This window comes from Pleurodeles waltl, chromosome 7, assembly GCF_031143425.1.
Source record: "Pleurodeles waltl isolate 20211129_DDA chromosome 7, aPleWal1.hap1.20221129, whole genome shotgun sequence".
NCBI lineage: Eukaryota > Metazoa > Chordata > Amphibia > Caudata > Salamandridae > Pleurodeles > Pleurodeles waltl.
The window spans coordinates 562049612-562062580 of record NC_090446.1 but is presented as its reverse complement, the minus strand read 5'-3'; the positions used below and the strand labels follow the sequence as shown (position 1 = coordinate 562062580).

At 41.8% G+C, this 12969-nt stretch overlaps 1 protein-coding gene across 1 annotated transcript in view; it reads right to left on the bottom strand.

Moving 5' to 3' along the window:
- Nucleotides 1–12969, bottom strand: part of LOC138246931 (integrin alpha-X-like) — a 138200-nt gene that overhangs the window by 15701 nt on the left and 109530 nt on the right. Inside the window, exon 4 of the mRNA XM_069201679.1 lies at nt 9012–9162. Coding sequence (XP_069057780.1) covers nt 9012–9162 — 151 coding nt within the window. The remainder of the gene's footprint in view (nt 1–9011; nt 9163–12969) is intronic.

The following is a 12969-nucleotide window of genomic DNA, read 5'->3' as shown; positions in this document are numbered from 1 at the left end:
CTCCGAAGGGAGAGGAGTACTTGAACTACACTAGATTAAGCATGGAAGCGGTGAGCTAAATGAGGGAACTATATGTGTGAACAGGTTAGAGTCCTACACAGAAGCAGAGTTGAAATACCTGTGCCCAAATATTACAAGGGAAGTAAGTAACGTACATCAGAAACTAGCAGACCTGGCAGTAGAATAGAGCATAGAAATTGAAAATACTAAGCATTTCAAAAGGAGGTACAGGTTAGATTTTGAAGCAAAGGATTTTGAACAAATGAGATCCGCAGGAATGAAGGCACACCTTAGGGAGTCACTTCAAAGTGCCCAGATTTGGCGAGCACTGGACAAGTGGGAAGGCATATGGTTAAAGAAAACAGATAAAAAGAAAAGGGATTCTGTAGAGCTGACTGTGAGTGTGCAGCAGGACCAAGACCCAGTAAAAATGTTGCCAATGAGAGAGATTCCAGGAGGGAATTCTGTTCACGTCCCTTGGTGCAGAGGTGACATTTTATAATTTACAAATGATTACCCTAGACTGAGAGAGAAGCAAGTGGAATGGTACCAGCAGACAGATAGGTTTGTGAAACTTGCCAAGTGCCTGTGGGAAGACTTGAACACTTTACTTGAGATAGTGGTTCCAGCATATCTGTAGTTGGAGTGTAAGAGGAGTGAGAGATTGTTACAGGCGTTCAAGCATTACAGTGGTATGGAGACAATTGAGCCAAAAGACATGATTCATTTTGTGTTCAGGTTTGTGGAAGGACTGAGACCTGAAATTAGCCAGATGATTAAGAGTCATTTAATTTGTTGGTAAGCAGAGCTGATTGATGAAGTGTTGCAATATGCAAAGTACTGTAGTGACGAGATTGAATTGAAATAGAGAAAACTAAAAGAAAAAGCGATGGTGATGCAAATTAAAGCAGCACAAACAGGGATGCAGGGAAATTTTCCACAGCAACAGCTGCAGCAGGGAAACATGTTACTCCAAAATCAGATGAGAGGCAGAGGTCGCAAAGGTAATATGAATCACGGTTCAGACATGAATACTATAGTGGTTCAAAATAATGTGCAGGGAATGATGAAGTTGTTACTTTGTAATCTTTGCAGAGCCATTGGACATTGGAAACTGGAGTGTCCGATGATGGTGCAGGAAGTTGTCGTCCAGCAAACTAATGATGTAAATTCTTTCCAAAACATGAGAGGACTGAGAGTGAGAGGTCCTAATCCAAATTTACAGAATAATGTGAATAAATGCAGAACATTCATCCCACGCAGCAGGTGCAAATGCCACATGTGCAAATGACACAGTTTCAGCCAATGCAACAGCAGGTTCCCATGGTACCTAGACAGCAAATCCAAATACCCCAAGCCCCAATTGAACTGCAACAGGTGATGCTTCTTCAACAGGTCACAGGTACAAGGTACAGCCAAATCAATATCACAGTTCACCAATTCACTTAACATAGTGAGAATGGAATAAACAATGATTGGATGAGTGAGAGGTCAGATTAGGAGGCATGTGTGCATGCAGCATCTTTGGAAGTAGATCAGAGAGGTCCCTATGTGAAGGGAAAATGTCATGGGCCACCGTGTTTCATTCTTGGTTGACACAGGAGCTACACACTCTACTATGAAATCTGCTGAAGTCCCGAATTTGCCCTTTTCAGGAAAGACAGTCTAGATAGTAGGAGTGGCAAATCAGCATTTGGCCAACCCAATTACAGATCCAGTGCAGGTCAAAATTGCAACTTTCATGGATTGCATACATTTGTAGTCTGTGATTCAAGTCCAGTATCCCTACTGAGAAGAGATTTGCTGTGTAAGACCCGGAGCTTGATTACCTGCTCAAATGATGGAGTAAAAATTCAGATAAATAGTGATGATGAGGAAGACCCAGTTCCAGAACCCGAGTGTGAAACGACAAATGAGGAATACCCTCTGATTGATTTCCTTCCCATGTTCACAGTAAAAGAGCTTCATCCTGATTTAAAGGGAACAGTTAAGGAGAAAGTTTGGGACCTGACAGGAAAAGAGATAGGGTTGATAAAAGGAGTTGAGCCAGTTAAGGTTATTGTAAAGCCAAATGTAATTTTTCCTCAAATGTCCCAGTACAACATGCTGCAAGATGTTCTTGTGAAAGTTGCCCAAATAATTGCAGACTTTGTGGAATAAGGGGTGTTGAAAGAAGTGTTGAGTGGCCTATGTAATTCACAGATAATGGGATTGAAAAAGCCCTGTGGGAAAGTTCGAATTGTCCAGGACTTGAGAAAAAAAAATGACATTCTGGTCAAATGTTGCCCCGTGGTGCCAAATCCAGCTGTGATAATGTTTCAGATTCCTTGTGATGCTGAGTGGTTCTCTGTTATTGACTTGCCACAGGTTTTATTTTCTGTGCCTCTTCCTGAGGACAGCCAATTTATCTTTTGTTTCAAATTCTTGGGTCGAGTTTACTGTTGGTGTAGAATTCTTCAAGGGTTCTCAGAGTCACCTTCCATATTTAATTAGATCTTGAAAAAGAATTTGGAGCCGCTGGAATTGCTTTTCCAATCGACAATGGTGCAGTACATTGATGACTTGCTGATTGCATCCAGAGCAAGGGACGAATGCAAGTTTTATATGATTGCCTTATTGAACTATTTGGGAAAGAATGGTCACAAAGTCTCACCACTGAAATTGTAGTACTATCAGAAAGAAGTGAAATACTTGGGTCACCAGATTAAGAAAGGGATAAGGAAAATATCCAGAGAAAGGGTCACAACCATATTACAGATGAATCCCCTGACCACACAGAGAGATGTCAGGATATTCCTAGGGATGGTAGGCTACTGTCGCCAATGGATTCCAAATATTTCAGTCATTTCCAGGCTCTTGCAGAAGCTGCCTCATAAGGAAGTCACCAATCCCATAATGTTAGACCAGGCTGGAATGAAAGCATTCACTGAATTGAGAGAGAGTCTGTGTAAAGCTCCGGCTTTGGGTATGCCTGATTACACGAAACCTTTCACATTGTTTTGTCATAAGCGTGATGTATGTTCTTTGTCTGTCTTGACGCAGGTCTATGAAGGTGTGAACCACCCAGTAGCATATTTTTCAGCTACTTTGGACCCAGTTCCAGCAGCCTTACCAGGTTGTCTGTGTGCAGTTGCAGTGGTTGGATGGAGTCTCACTCAGTCTGAAGGTATTGTGATTGGACATATCTTAACTATAATGGTCCCTCACTCCACTAAGATCCTACTCACAAAAACCCAATACTTGACAGGTGCAAGATTGACCAGATATGAGACGAATATTCTGGGGTCACACAATGTGACATTGAAAAGATGTACAGTGCTGAACCTGGCAACTTTTCTCCCAAGTGGAAATATTGAGATTGAAAAATTGGAAGATGTCGAGCATGATTGTCTCAAAGAAACTGATCTGTTTACAAAACCAAGACCTGACATTAGAGATACCCGATTGGAAGAGAGTGACCAAATTATCTTTGATGATGGTTGTTGTCAAAGAGACACCGCAGGGACACTGAGAGCAGGAAATGCCGTGTGCACAATTAGTGGTATCCTGGAAGCGTCTTGACTTTGAGGATTGTATTCTGCACAAGTAGCGGAACTGGTAGCCCATACTAGAGCGTACCATGTTTCTGCCCAACTGAAAATTACAATCTATACAGATAGCCCCTAGCGGTACACACTGGCACACTCAGATTAGCCACCCAAATACAAAACAACACAACATTGGCCAAAACGAAAATCACACACCTGACACTAATCCACACACCACACCTACCCACCCACAGCACTAAAAAACACTCACACACATTACCCACAACCCTTTACGAACAACAATTATTGCCACCAGACTGACACCAAGACCACTGAGCATCACACACCCCACCACATTACTCAACACCCTCTCACCAACACACACCACACAACACCCATGTCCCCACTAAGGCACCCCTGTTTCACTGATGAGGAGTTGCAGGTCATAGTGGAGGAAATAGTCAGGGTAGAGCCACAGCTGTTTGGAGCACAGGTCCAGCAAATATCAATTGCCAGGAAGATGGAGCTATAGTGGAGAATCATGGACAGGGTGAACGCCGTGGACAGCATCCAAGAACAAGGAATGACATCAGGAAGAGGTGGAACAACCTACCGGGGAAGGTGCGTTCCGTGGCAGCAAGGCACCAGCTTGCCATCCAGAGGACTGGCGGTGGACCCCCATCTCCTCCCCCAAAACTCACAGCATGGGAGGAGCAAGTCTTGGCAATACGGCATCCTGAGGGACTCACTGGAGTAACCGGAGGACTGGACACTGCTGAGTCAATATCAACTACTTATCACCCTCATACCTGCATGCCATCTCACCCTCAGTCCCATCACTCACTCCATCCCACACACTGCACCTACACATCTGACTAACCCCAATGCCAATCTCTGCATGCAATACCAATGCATGGACAGCCCTCCCAGCTTTGCATGTACACCCATCACAAAAGCATGCACAGCATGGAGAACTAACAATCCCACAATACATCACCACACATAAACAAAGGTGGCAGGGCAACAGCAATGATAGAGGGGAAGCTAGGGATTATAGCGTCTATTTGTAGCTCGGACAACGTCCGATCTGGTTGTTTTCCGGGTCGCTCGTTTCTGAGGATAGGTCCAACAAGCTGGACCGGGGATGACTCTGTAAGTACTTATTCCTGCACAGAGATAACGACGGGCACTTTTTATTGAAGAATGGGGCTAGTCACTTGATTTTTATCACATTCCCCTTCATATCTCACAGGCCCTCCTCAATCCCCTTTTAATGACGCTACTCTGGGTTTGGTGAACATATACTCCTTGAGTTATTATACTCTTTCCAATGTTTACCTTGAAACGAGCGTTGTTTTTTAGATTGGTATTCATGATCATGATATAAGGGTTAAACCTTGGCACTTCCCAACCTATTTTGCTCATGTAGACAGCATATTTGACTAGTAATAATAGTAGCAATGATGGTAATATGCAGCATTAACTCTTTTGACTACTTTATGTGCCCTACAGCTACTATTTATTATCTAATCTTTAGCCATTTTTGACAAAACTAGATGTCACCTTTTCTCATCTGGTTTCACAATATTAACCTTGTATTTCGCTGTCATTAACTATAGTTAGTGTCACCTTGAGTCCCTGAAACGTACCACGCAAGGAACCTGATCTCGACTAGGGGTCGGTAAGCATGATTTGACATGTGGTGTCCCATGCCTCGTTTTTTCAACCTAACACAGTTGTGTTAACCAGTTAACTTTAATGTAAGTGACCGGTATTTATGTATCCTTGTCTGTGATACCCATTCCTACTATTGAGTTGTATAGGTCCTGATGAAGCGTCAATGGATCCGGCTGGACCAACAGACGCGAAACATGTCGACCAGTGAATAGAGGTCCTTTTAATGTTAAGGACTCTCTACTAGATTTATCACCTTCGAAAGACTTTGAGCATAATCCTCAATTTTTCTTTCAAGCTTTCCTATTTTTAACCTTGGTCTTCATCCTTGTTATTTCAGATTGATTAAATGATGGTGTTTAGTGGATGAATAACCAATTTTAACCTTTTTATCACATTTTTGGTGGTGACTTTTAGCATTACGATTGCATAGTTGAACGTACCAGTCGCTATCACGACAGTTCGGCTGAGAGCCCCCCATACCGGGGTGCCCACTGGGCATTGCAGCACCAGCCTGGTGAGGAGCATTTCCCAATGATGGTGCTAGCCATCCAATGTGATGCTTGAGGGTTCTAGCTCCTGAGATCACAGGTCTCCTGGTGTAATTGCTTTGATTGGAACAGTGTACCTATATTTAAGTACTATTGTTGGGAGATTGTACACTGGACCACAACACTCCCGGTCCCTCCTTTCCTTGTTTTGCTAACATTGTTAGCGCCCGCTGGCCCAGCGGGAAGGTCGGAATGCGGGAAGCGGTATTTTGGCCGTGTGGCGGCCAAATGGCGCTTCCCGCCTGGCGGGCGGCAACCGCCGCCCGCCAGAGTTAGAATGAGGGCCTAAGTCTCTCAATTCGGAGTATAGTGGAAGTAGGTACAGGATCCCCTGTACTACTTCTAAATCGTGGTCAACATGTTTCTCGCTAAGTAGTAATTAGTAAATATGTTTGCTATATATTTACGACTTATGCTTTTTGTCCTATATTCCAGGCTCCTGCTAATCATACATTCCCTATTACGGGCTATCTATTACTTAAGGATTAGGTAGGTGTTTTGGTCCTGAAGAATCGCACTAGATCTTTTTTACTAATTAGCGAGAAACATGTTGACCATGATTTAGAAGTAGTACAGGGGATCCTGTACCTACTTTCACAATACTCCATGGGTATTGTGGTGGCTTCTAAATCCAATCTGATTCTGAAATCCTTGATCCACAAACATACCAATTAAATGTACAATCTGTATTGTGAAAAAGACACATCAGAAACCAGCTTCTTATTTTGTGCAATCACTTTCTCTTAGACAATTTATTGTAAGTCAGGGTCAAAGCTGGTTGGAATGTGTGCAACAAGTAGATATATTCCTATTACAGTGCAGTAAATAGTTTGCCATAAGCATCTGATTATTGTGGGCCTGATTCACAAAGAAAACTTTCTGATTTATTAATGGCTTACTACAATAAACAAAATAGGAGTAGCTCATGCCTTTATAAGTTATGCGGTATATACAAAAGTTAAAAAGGTGGTGCAAGTCAACGAGCAAGGAGGGCCTAATAAGCGCACTTATGTTGCATTTATGGATTTCTACAGCTATGTTTCGAGTGGTTAAGGAAATCCCATGCAGAATATTCTCAGTCATCCTAAGTAAAATTTTAAAAAATATTTGCGCACTTAAGTTGCGACCGCTACAGAAAGTGTGGGAAGGAGCACTTACCACGCCAATTTACATGGGTGGATAGGAGGAGAGGATGAAAGGACTACGCCTCCATATAAAGGAAGAAAAGACATAGGTATAACTTCAGAGAGTCCTACGTTGGACCCTGTGTCTTTACAAAACAAGAAGCATAAAAGAAAGAGGTCTGAAAAGCCTGTCTTTATTTTCTCAGCAGCAGTTAAGTGTTCTGCTGAAGAAGATGCTTTATACATTTCTGCTGGATTTGGTATATATATATATTATATATATACTATATATATATAAAGTATATATACATATCTCTCTCTATATATATACTCCAAAAAGAAAACGCTGCACTGCTGAAGCTTGTATAATGAATTCTATTTATTGATTTAACAGCATGCCACGACGCGTTTCGACAATCCGTTTCTTCAAAGTGGTTTCAGCTGTCATTCTCCATTAATTGCTGCCGTCATGGTTTTTGTATGTAATGAGACATTCAGGGATTAGTAGTTTGTTTTATTGCTTTTGTTTTTACATCTCTCGATTTTGTGTGCAATTGCTTCGCAGTTCATACCAGTACATTGTAAGATCTTTTGGTAAACCTCTCGGACCCCACCTGCCTCTGAGTGATGCATCAGTTACAGGGCCGCATCGGCATCGTGTACATTCACCAGCCAAGGAGTCACGCCAGGCGCTTTTGAAGTAAAGATCTTATGGACTGAGAAGCATTTGCACACAAAATCGAGAGATGTAAAAACAAAAGCAATAAAACTAACTACTAATCCCAAACAGGTCCCCCTGAACCTGATTAAAATCTGTGTAACTGCAGTTTTTCATTGGCTGGCAATACATCAGCTTACGTGAAAAACTGAGAAAGCAGGAATTCTCTTTTTGGGTGATATCCCGCCAAACAGCTGGCAATGCTTCTGGCGTGAAAATGCCTCTCCTTATGGCCCCCAGGATGGCATTGTGAAGAATATAGGGTTGCAATTTATTGACCGGTTGTCATTCTAGCCACAAATAAAATCTGTGGTGGGCATATGGCGAGGTTACAGGTGGTGCAAAACGCGGCAGCCTGTCTTCTTTTGAGATTACCTGTGAGAATGCATATTTCCCCACACTTTGCGTGATCTGCACTAGCCTCCAATTAGGAAAAAACTATGTTTAAAGCATTGGTGCTGATACCTGGAGCCTTATATAAATCCTGTGCCGCTTATCTGAGAGCCAGGTTCAGCTTCCATTCTCCCACTCGAAATTTGAGATGGGCCAATTATTTATTGACAGTGATTCCCAGACGGCAGAAGACTAGAACAGGTGTCAGATCTGTGGCTTTTCTAGGAGCCAGTGCCTCGAATAAGCGCCCGCTAGAAGTTCGTTGTTTCCATTCAGTTAGCCTTTAAAAATAGCTAATAACACGGCTTTCTAACCAGGTTTGAATGGCGGTTGCTTATATCCTGACCTGTTGGCTTTTCACGACGGGACACTGTTGAGTGACTGTGCTCATTATAAGTTTGATTTCATTTATTCATTCGTGTAAGCACGGTAACCTGGAGTAGAGAATACAAAGAGATCTGGAAAGTTAATCTGAGGAAATGGGCATACACGTCTCAGGATTTATACATTGAAAAAGCAAAGATGCCCTTTCTGACAATGTCTAATGGAGAGAAGATAGTTTGTTTATAAGGTCCTCATTCTGAGTGACATCCTAATACCAGGTTGGGCACAAACTGGAGTTTCTGGTCAAATTGGTATTACAAGCAGTATGATAACACCACTTGTGGTAATACCACATTCAGAATTACCTCATTGTTTTCTGGGGAAATATTTGCCACTTCAAACTTGGTGATACATATCCCTGAAAAATGACCAGATAAATGGAATTACCTGGGGAAATCACTGCAGTCAAATCAGCGTCCCTATTAATTTACTATTTCTTAGGCTACAACTCAGAATTGTTAGTGATTCCATATTTTGTGCCAGATGACCACATTGAAATACAAGATGTACCAAAAATGAGGGCCTTGAAGTAGCACCCAGAAACTGCAAACATTTGCAGCATGGCAATGAGATCTTCTTGCATTGAGGATCTATTTCCAATCTAGAAACACCACGCTTAATTATTAGGAATAACCTTTACCTTCTATTGAGAATATCTTCTGCTGCAATGTCTCCTTAATATTTTTTAAAGCATCGAAGTTGTCTGGGCTGAATTTATGTTGGTCCTTTGGTCTGGAAGCTATAGTGTCCAGCTCTCGCTCTGCTTCTTTGCTGCGGAATGCATCCCCAACCTTAGTAAGAAAAGGAACAGTTAAGTATTTTTTTTGTAGAATACAAACGATTCTGGTTAGCTGACAAACAGACCCTCCTGTTGTAAAGTGTCATAGGTAGGAGGGAACTCTTTGCTTCCCTCAGGATTTCATAGGATGATTTATGAAGAGGAAATCCAGAATTTATGACAGTCGTAAGAGGGTTTCAGACAGATAAGAAGTCCTATTTTACGAATGGGTTTTCCCTAGCTTAAATCTTATGACTGTCTTAAGTCTTGTCAGAAAATCATAAAATTGCATATACATGTGTTTTATGATTTCCATCTAAAATGAATCTTATGGAATTTCATTGCATAGAGAAGTTTTAAATAATTTATAATTAATGTTCTTATCTCTCATGTTGACATTATGCAGGCTTTAATAAAGGTTGGGCAACATTTTTCTCACTGTAATATGAAACTGATCTGGTACTGGCTGATCATGTTCCAGCTAGGTAGGACTGGGATTTTCCAGTACTTAGACGTAGATGGCTTTTTAAGCTTCTTGATGTAGGAATATATGTTCCTTTTTTATTCGACAGCCTTATTATATTGGTAATGAAAACTGCAGGGTATTTTTCTTTCATTGTACTATATCTATGGCATTCTAATGTATTGACATTAACACAAACTGCCAAGATTCTCCACCGGGGGCTGTTGGTGTGCACCTTTAATTAGAGTGGCGTTTAGCGAGTTTGCTCTTAAGGATTGTAAATCACACCTCCTAAGATCTATGAGTATAGGAAGCAGAAAGATAATAAATGTTCAGGTGCATACATTAACCTGCAAACATAACAAATATGTCTGTCTTATGTCCCAGCATTAATGGATTCAGGCCATTAATGGATTCTGCTTTAATGATTGGCTTTAGGGGGGCAGATTATACACACACTTATAAGTCTATCATTCTGGGGTACATGAACGCAATTCATCTCGCTGGCAGCAGGTGGTCTGTTTGGCTTTAGCTTTGGGTAGAGTATCACTAGCATGGACTCTCTCACCCAACTTAGAATGTTAGATTGAATCAATGAATGTGTTTTTTTTCAAACTCTCCATAAAGGACAAATCACATATGCTTGCCCACCTTATTCAGAAATGGAAATCAATTCAAAATAGTGCATTCTTCAGTTTTCAGGTCTCATCTACAGGCAGCGCTAAGCGTCTTGTTGCAGAAGACCTGTTGTGGGTTTACTTAGAAGCTGCAGTTTGGCTTACAGCCATCCATTTTTTTAGGGTCGAGCCTGCGTTGCATGCGCTCACGCATGCATATCTCAGCGAGACGCTTTTGTATTTAAAAAAGGGCTCGGAGCCCTGTCAACTTCACGTCAGTGTTTTTTATTGGTTGGTGGGCTTGCCTAATAAAATCTGCTTGCTTTCATTAGTCGAAGGCACGCATACGTCATGCCTTTTCCGGTGGCTAGCCCTCCTCGAGCGCAGCGACCAAGTACAGAAAACATGCGAGGCTCGCTGTTTTCCATCGGGCTCGTGGACTTCTTTTTCTCTAATTTACGAGCGCCATCTCGCTTGGCAGAAGTCGAGCGCTTTACATAGTTAATTTCACTTTTTCGGGTTATGTACATAAATGCACTTTTGCCCGATAGGTGAAAAGTCGGGTTAGGAGTTTACAACGCGATCAGCTCTAACATGAGCAAACCAGAGACCCGTTGCATTGTAAATGCTTGTTACTATTGGTTGTCTTTATTGTCCCTCTTGTTTCAGTGCTTCTTTTTCAATGGTTTTCTTTGTCCCATCTTGTATTTCTTGTGTTCGTCCCTCACCGGAGCATAACCTTTTTTTACCATCTTTTTGTTTAACTGACTTGTATCCTTTCACTGCTCACTTTTAGGGAACTTTTTTTCTTTTTTGTTAAGCACCCTATGTGAGTGCATGTTTTATGCAGATCTTGCATTCTCTCACTTGTGTGCTTAAACTAACCCCTCCCTGTGCTCTGTGTTGCTCTCTAACTCGTGCTGCTCTCCCTATCCTAGCTTGATCTACCCTGACTTTGTCTCGGCCCCTGCATTTCTTGAGTGTGGATGACAGATTCTGCTATGTTAGGATCCACATGCTACTGCTCCACAGTGATCTTGTTGCTGGACAAGTTAGCCTGCCCCCAAGCTGCTGCCTCTTTTTAGTATTGGATCTCTGTGCGTTTGGCTTGCCAGCTGAATTCTTGCCAAACATACGGTGGAGTAATTGCTTGTTGTATAATAATGGTAAGAGCGTGCACACAGAGTAATCTGTAATGAGATTTGTTCCACTGCTCACACACTTATTGTTCTGAAATTACAAGTATAACACTCATGGAAGGTGGAACGGCTGAATATTCTGCATTGAGATACAAAAATTATCCTTACATTGTTATTATATAGAACACTACGGATTTGTATATGTCCTTGCAGCCCTGTATATTTTATTAGGGTCTTATCAGCTGATTTGATTACTTGTTGGGAGCAGAGCTCCTAGCTGAGCCCGAGTAGTAACTACAAAGTTTTGTTGTTGTTAGTTCTTATTGGACTTTATTGTCTGGATTTACATTTAGCAGACCTCTGAGCTTCTTTTACAGTGATCTTGATGGTGGAAGGGTGAGACTTTTTCTCTCAGTTATTTCCTGCTAGGTTAGGATCTCTGTACTTCCATTTGTGGTGTACCTCCACCATGATCTTGGTGCCAAATGCCATAGCCTGCCTTCCCCTGGCTATTTCTTTTGATATGGTTGGCATTATTCTCCCATGCTATGTTAGGATATCCATGCTTTTGCTTAGATGACAGCTCTGCTCCTGGTTTTGGTGTCTAGTTGATGAGCCTATCGATGGACTGATGCTTTTTGGGTTAAAGCCTACCAGATAGCAGTTTTCTGGTTGTGAAAGACATCTTGGGGACATTCTGAAAGCATCCCTGGGAATGCATTTTGGTTTGTAGCTTACATTTGTTTCCTTTCTCTTTGCTGGCTTTATTTGTTCTAGGCTGTCCAGCATATCATCGTCCCTCTCGGGGAGAACAGCCTGTTTACCACCTCCCTGACTGGCTCCTTGTATTCCTCAACAAGACTTCACTTTTTATGTACTCTCTTGTAGCTCTTTAGTGAGGTACTATAGGATAGTACGTGTTTTCAGTTGTCTCCTGTTTGCTAGTTCACAGCAGTAAGCTGATGTATTTCTTTGGAAAGGTTTCTTGCCATCTATCTTTCTGCTTGAGGGGTTCTACTTATATCTGCCACTACCAGATGCCTGTGAAGAGTAATGCTTTGTTTTTGGGCTTGTTTAGTTTGGTCCGCAATGGGTAACTGCAGAACAGAGGTCCTGCACAAGTGTGGGCCCTCTTCAATGAGTGCAGGGCCTGCCCACCCCAACTGCAGGGTCTCCACTCCCTTTGTGAATTGTGCCCTTGGTGTTTACTTTTCGTTCGCCACTGCCAAGGGAGAGGATTTATGTGATTACCTTGCTGCGTTTGGGAATGTAAAAGGGCCGCAGGATGTTATGTTTTTTTCTAACACACAACAAAATGTGAATGTCTGTAAATGGACTGTACAAATATTTCAGAATATATCAAAATTAGAAAAGCACAAATGAAGAAATTTTTTTGCAATTTTGAAATGTGGTAGAAACAAATACTTTGATAAGATCGAAACAAACAAATACACTAGGTAATGTCAATTACCACACATTAGCATTTGTGCGCAGTATAGTTTTATCAGTAAAAACGTAAGTCCATACAAATGTAACAGTCATTGCAACTGTAATGGCAGTGCGCTATCACACCATGTGTACTACATTTTATGCGCCTCCAC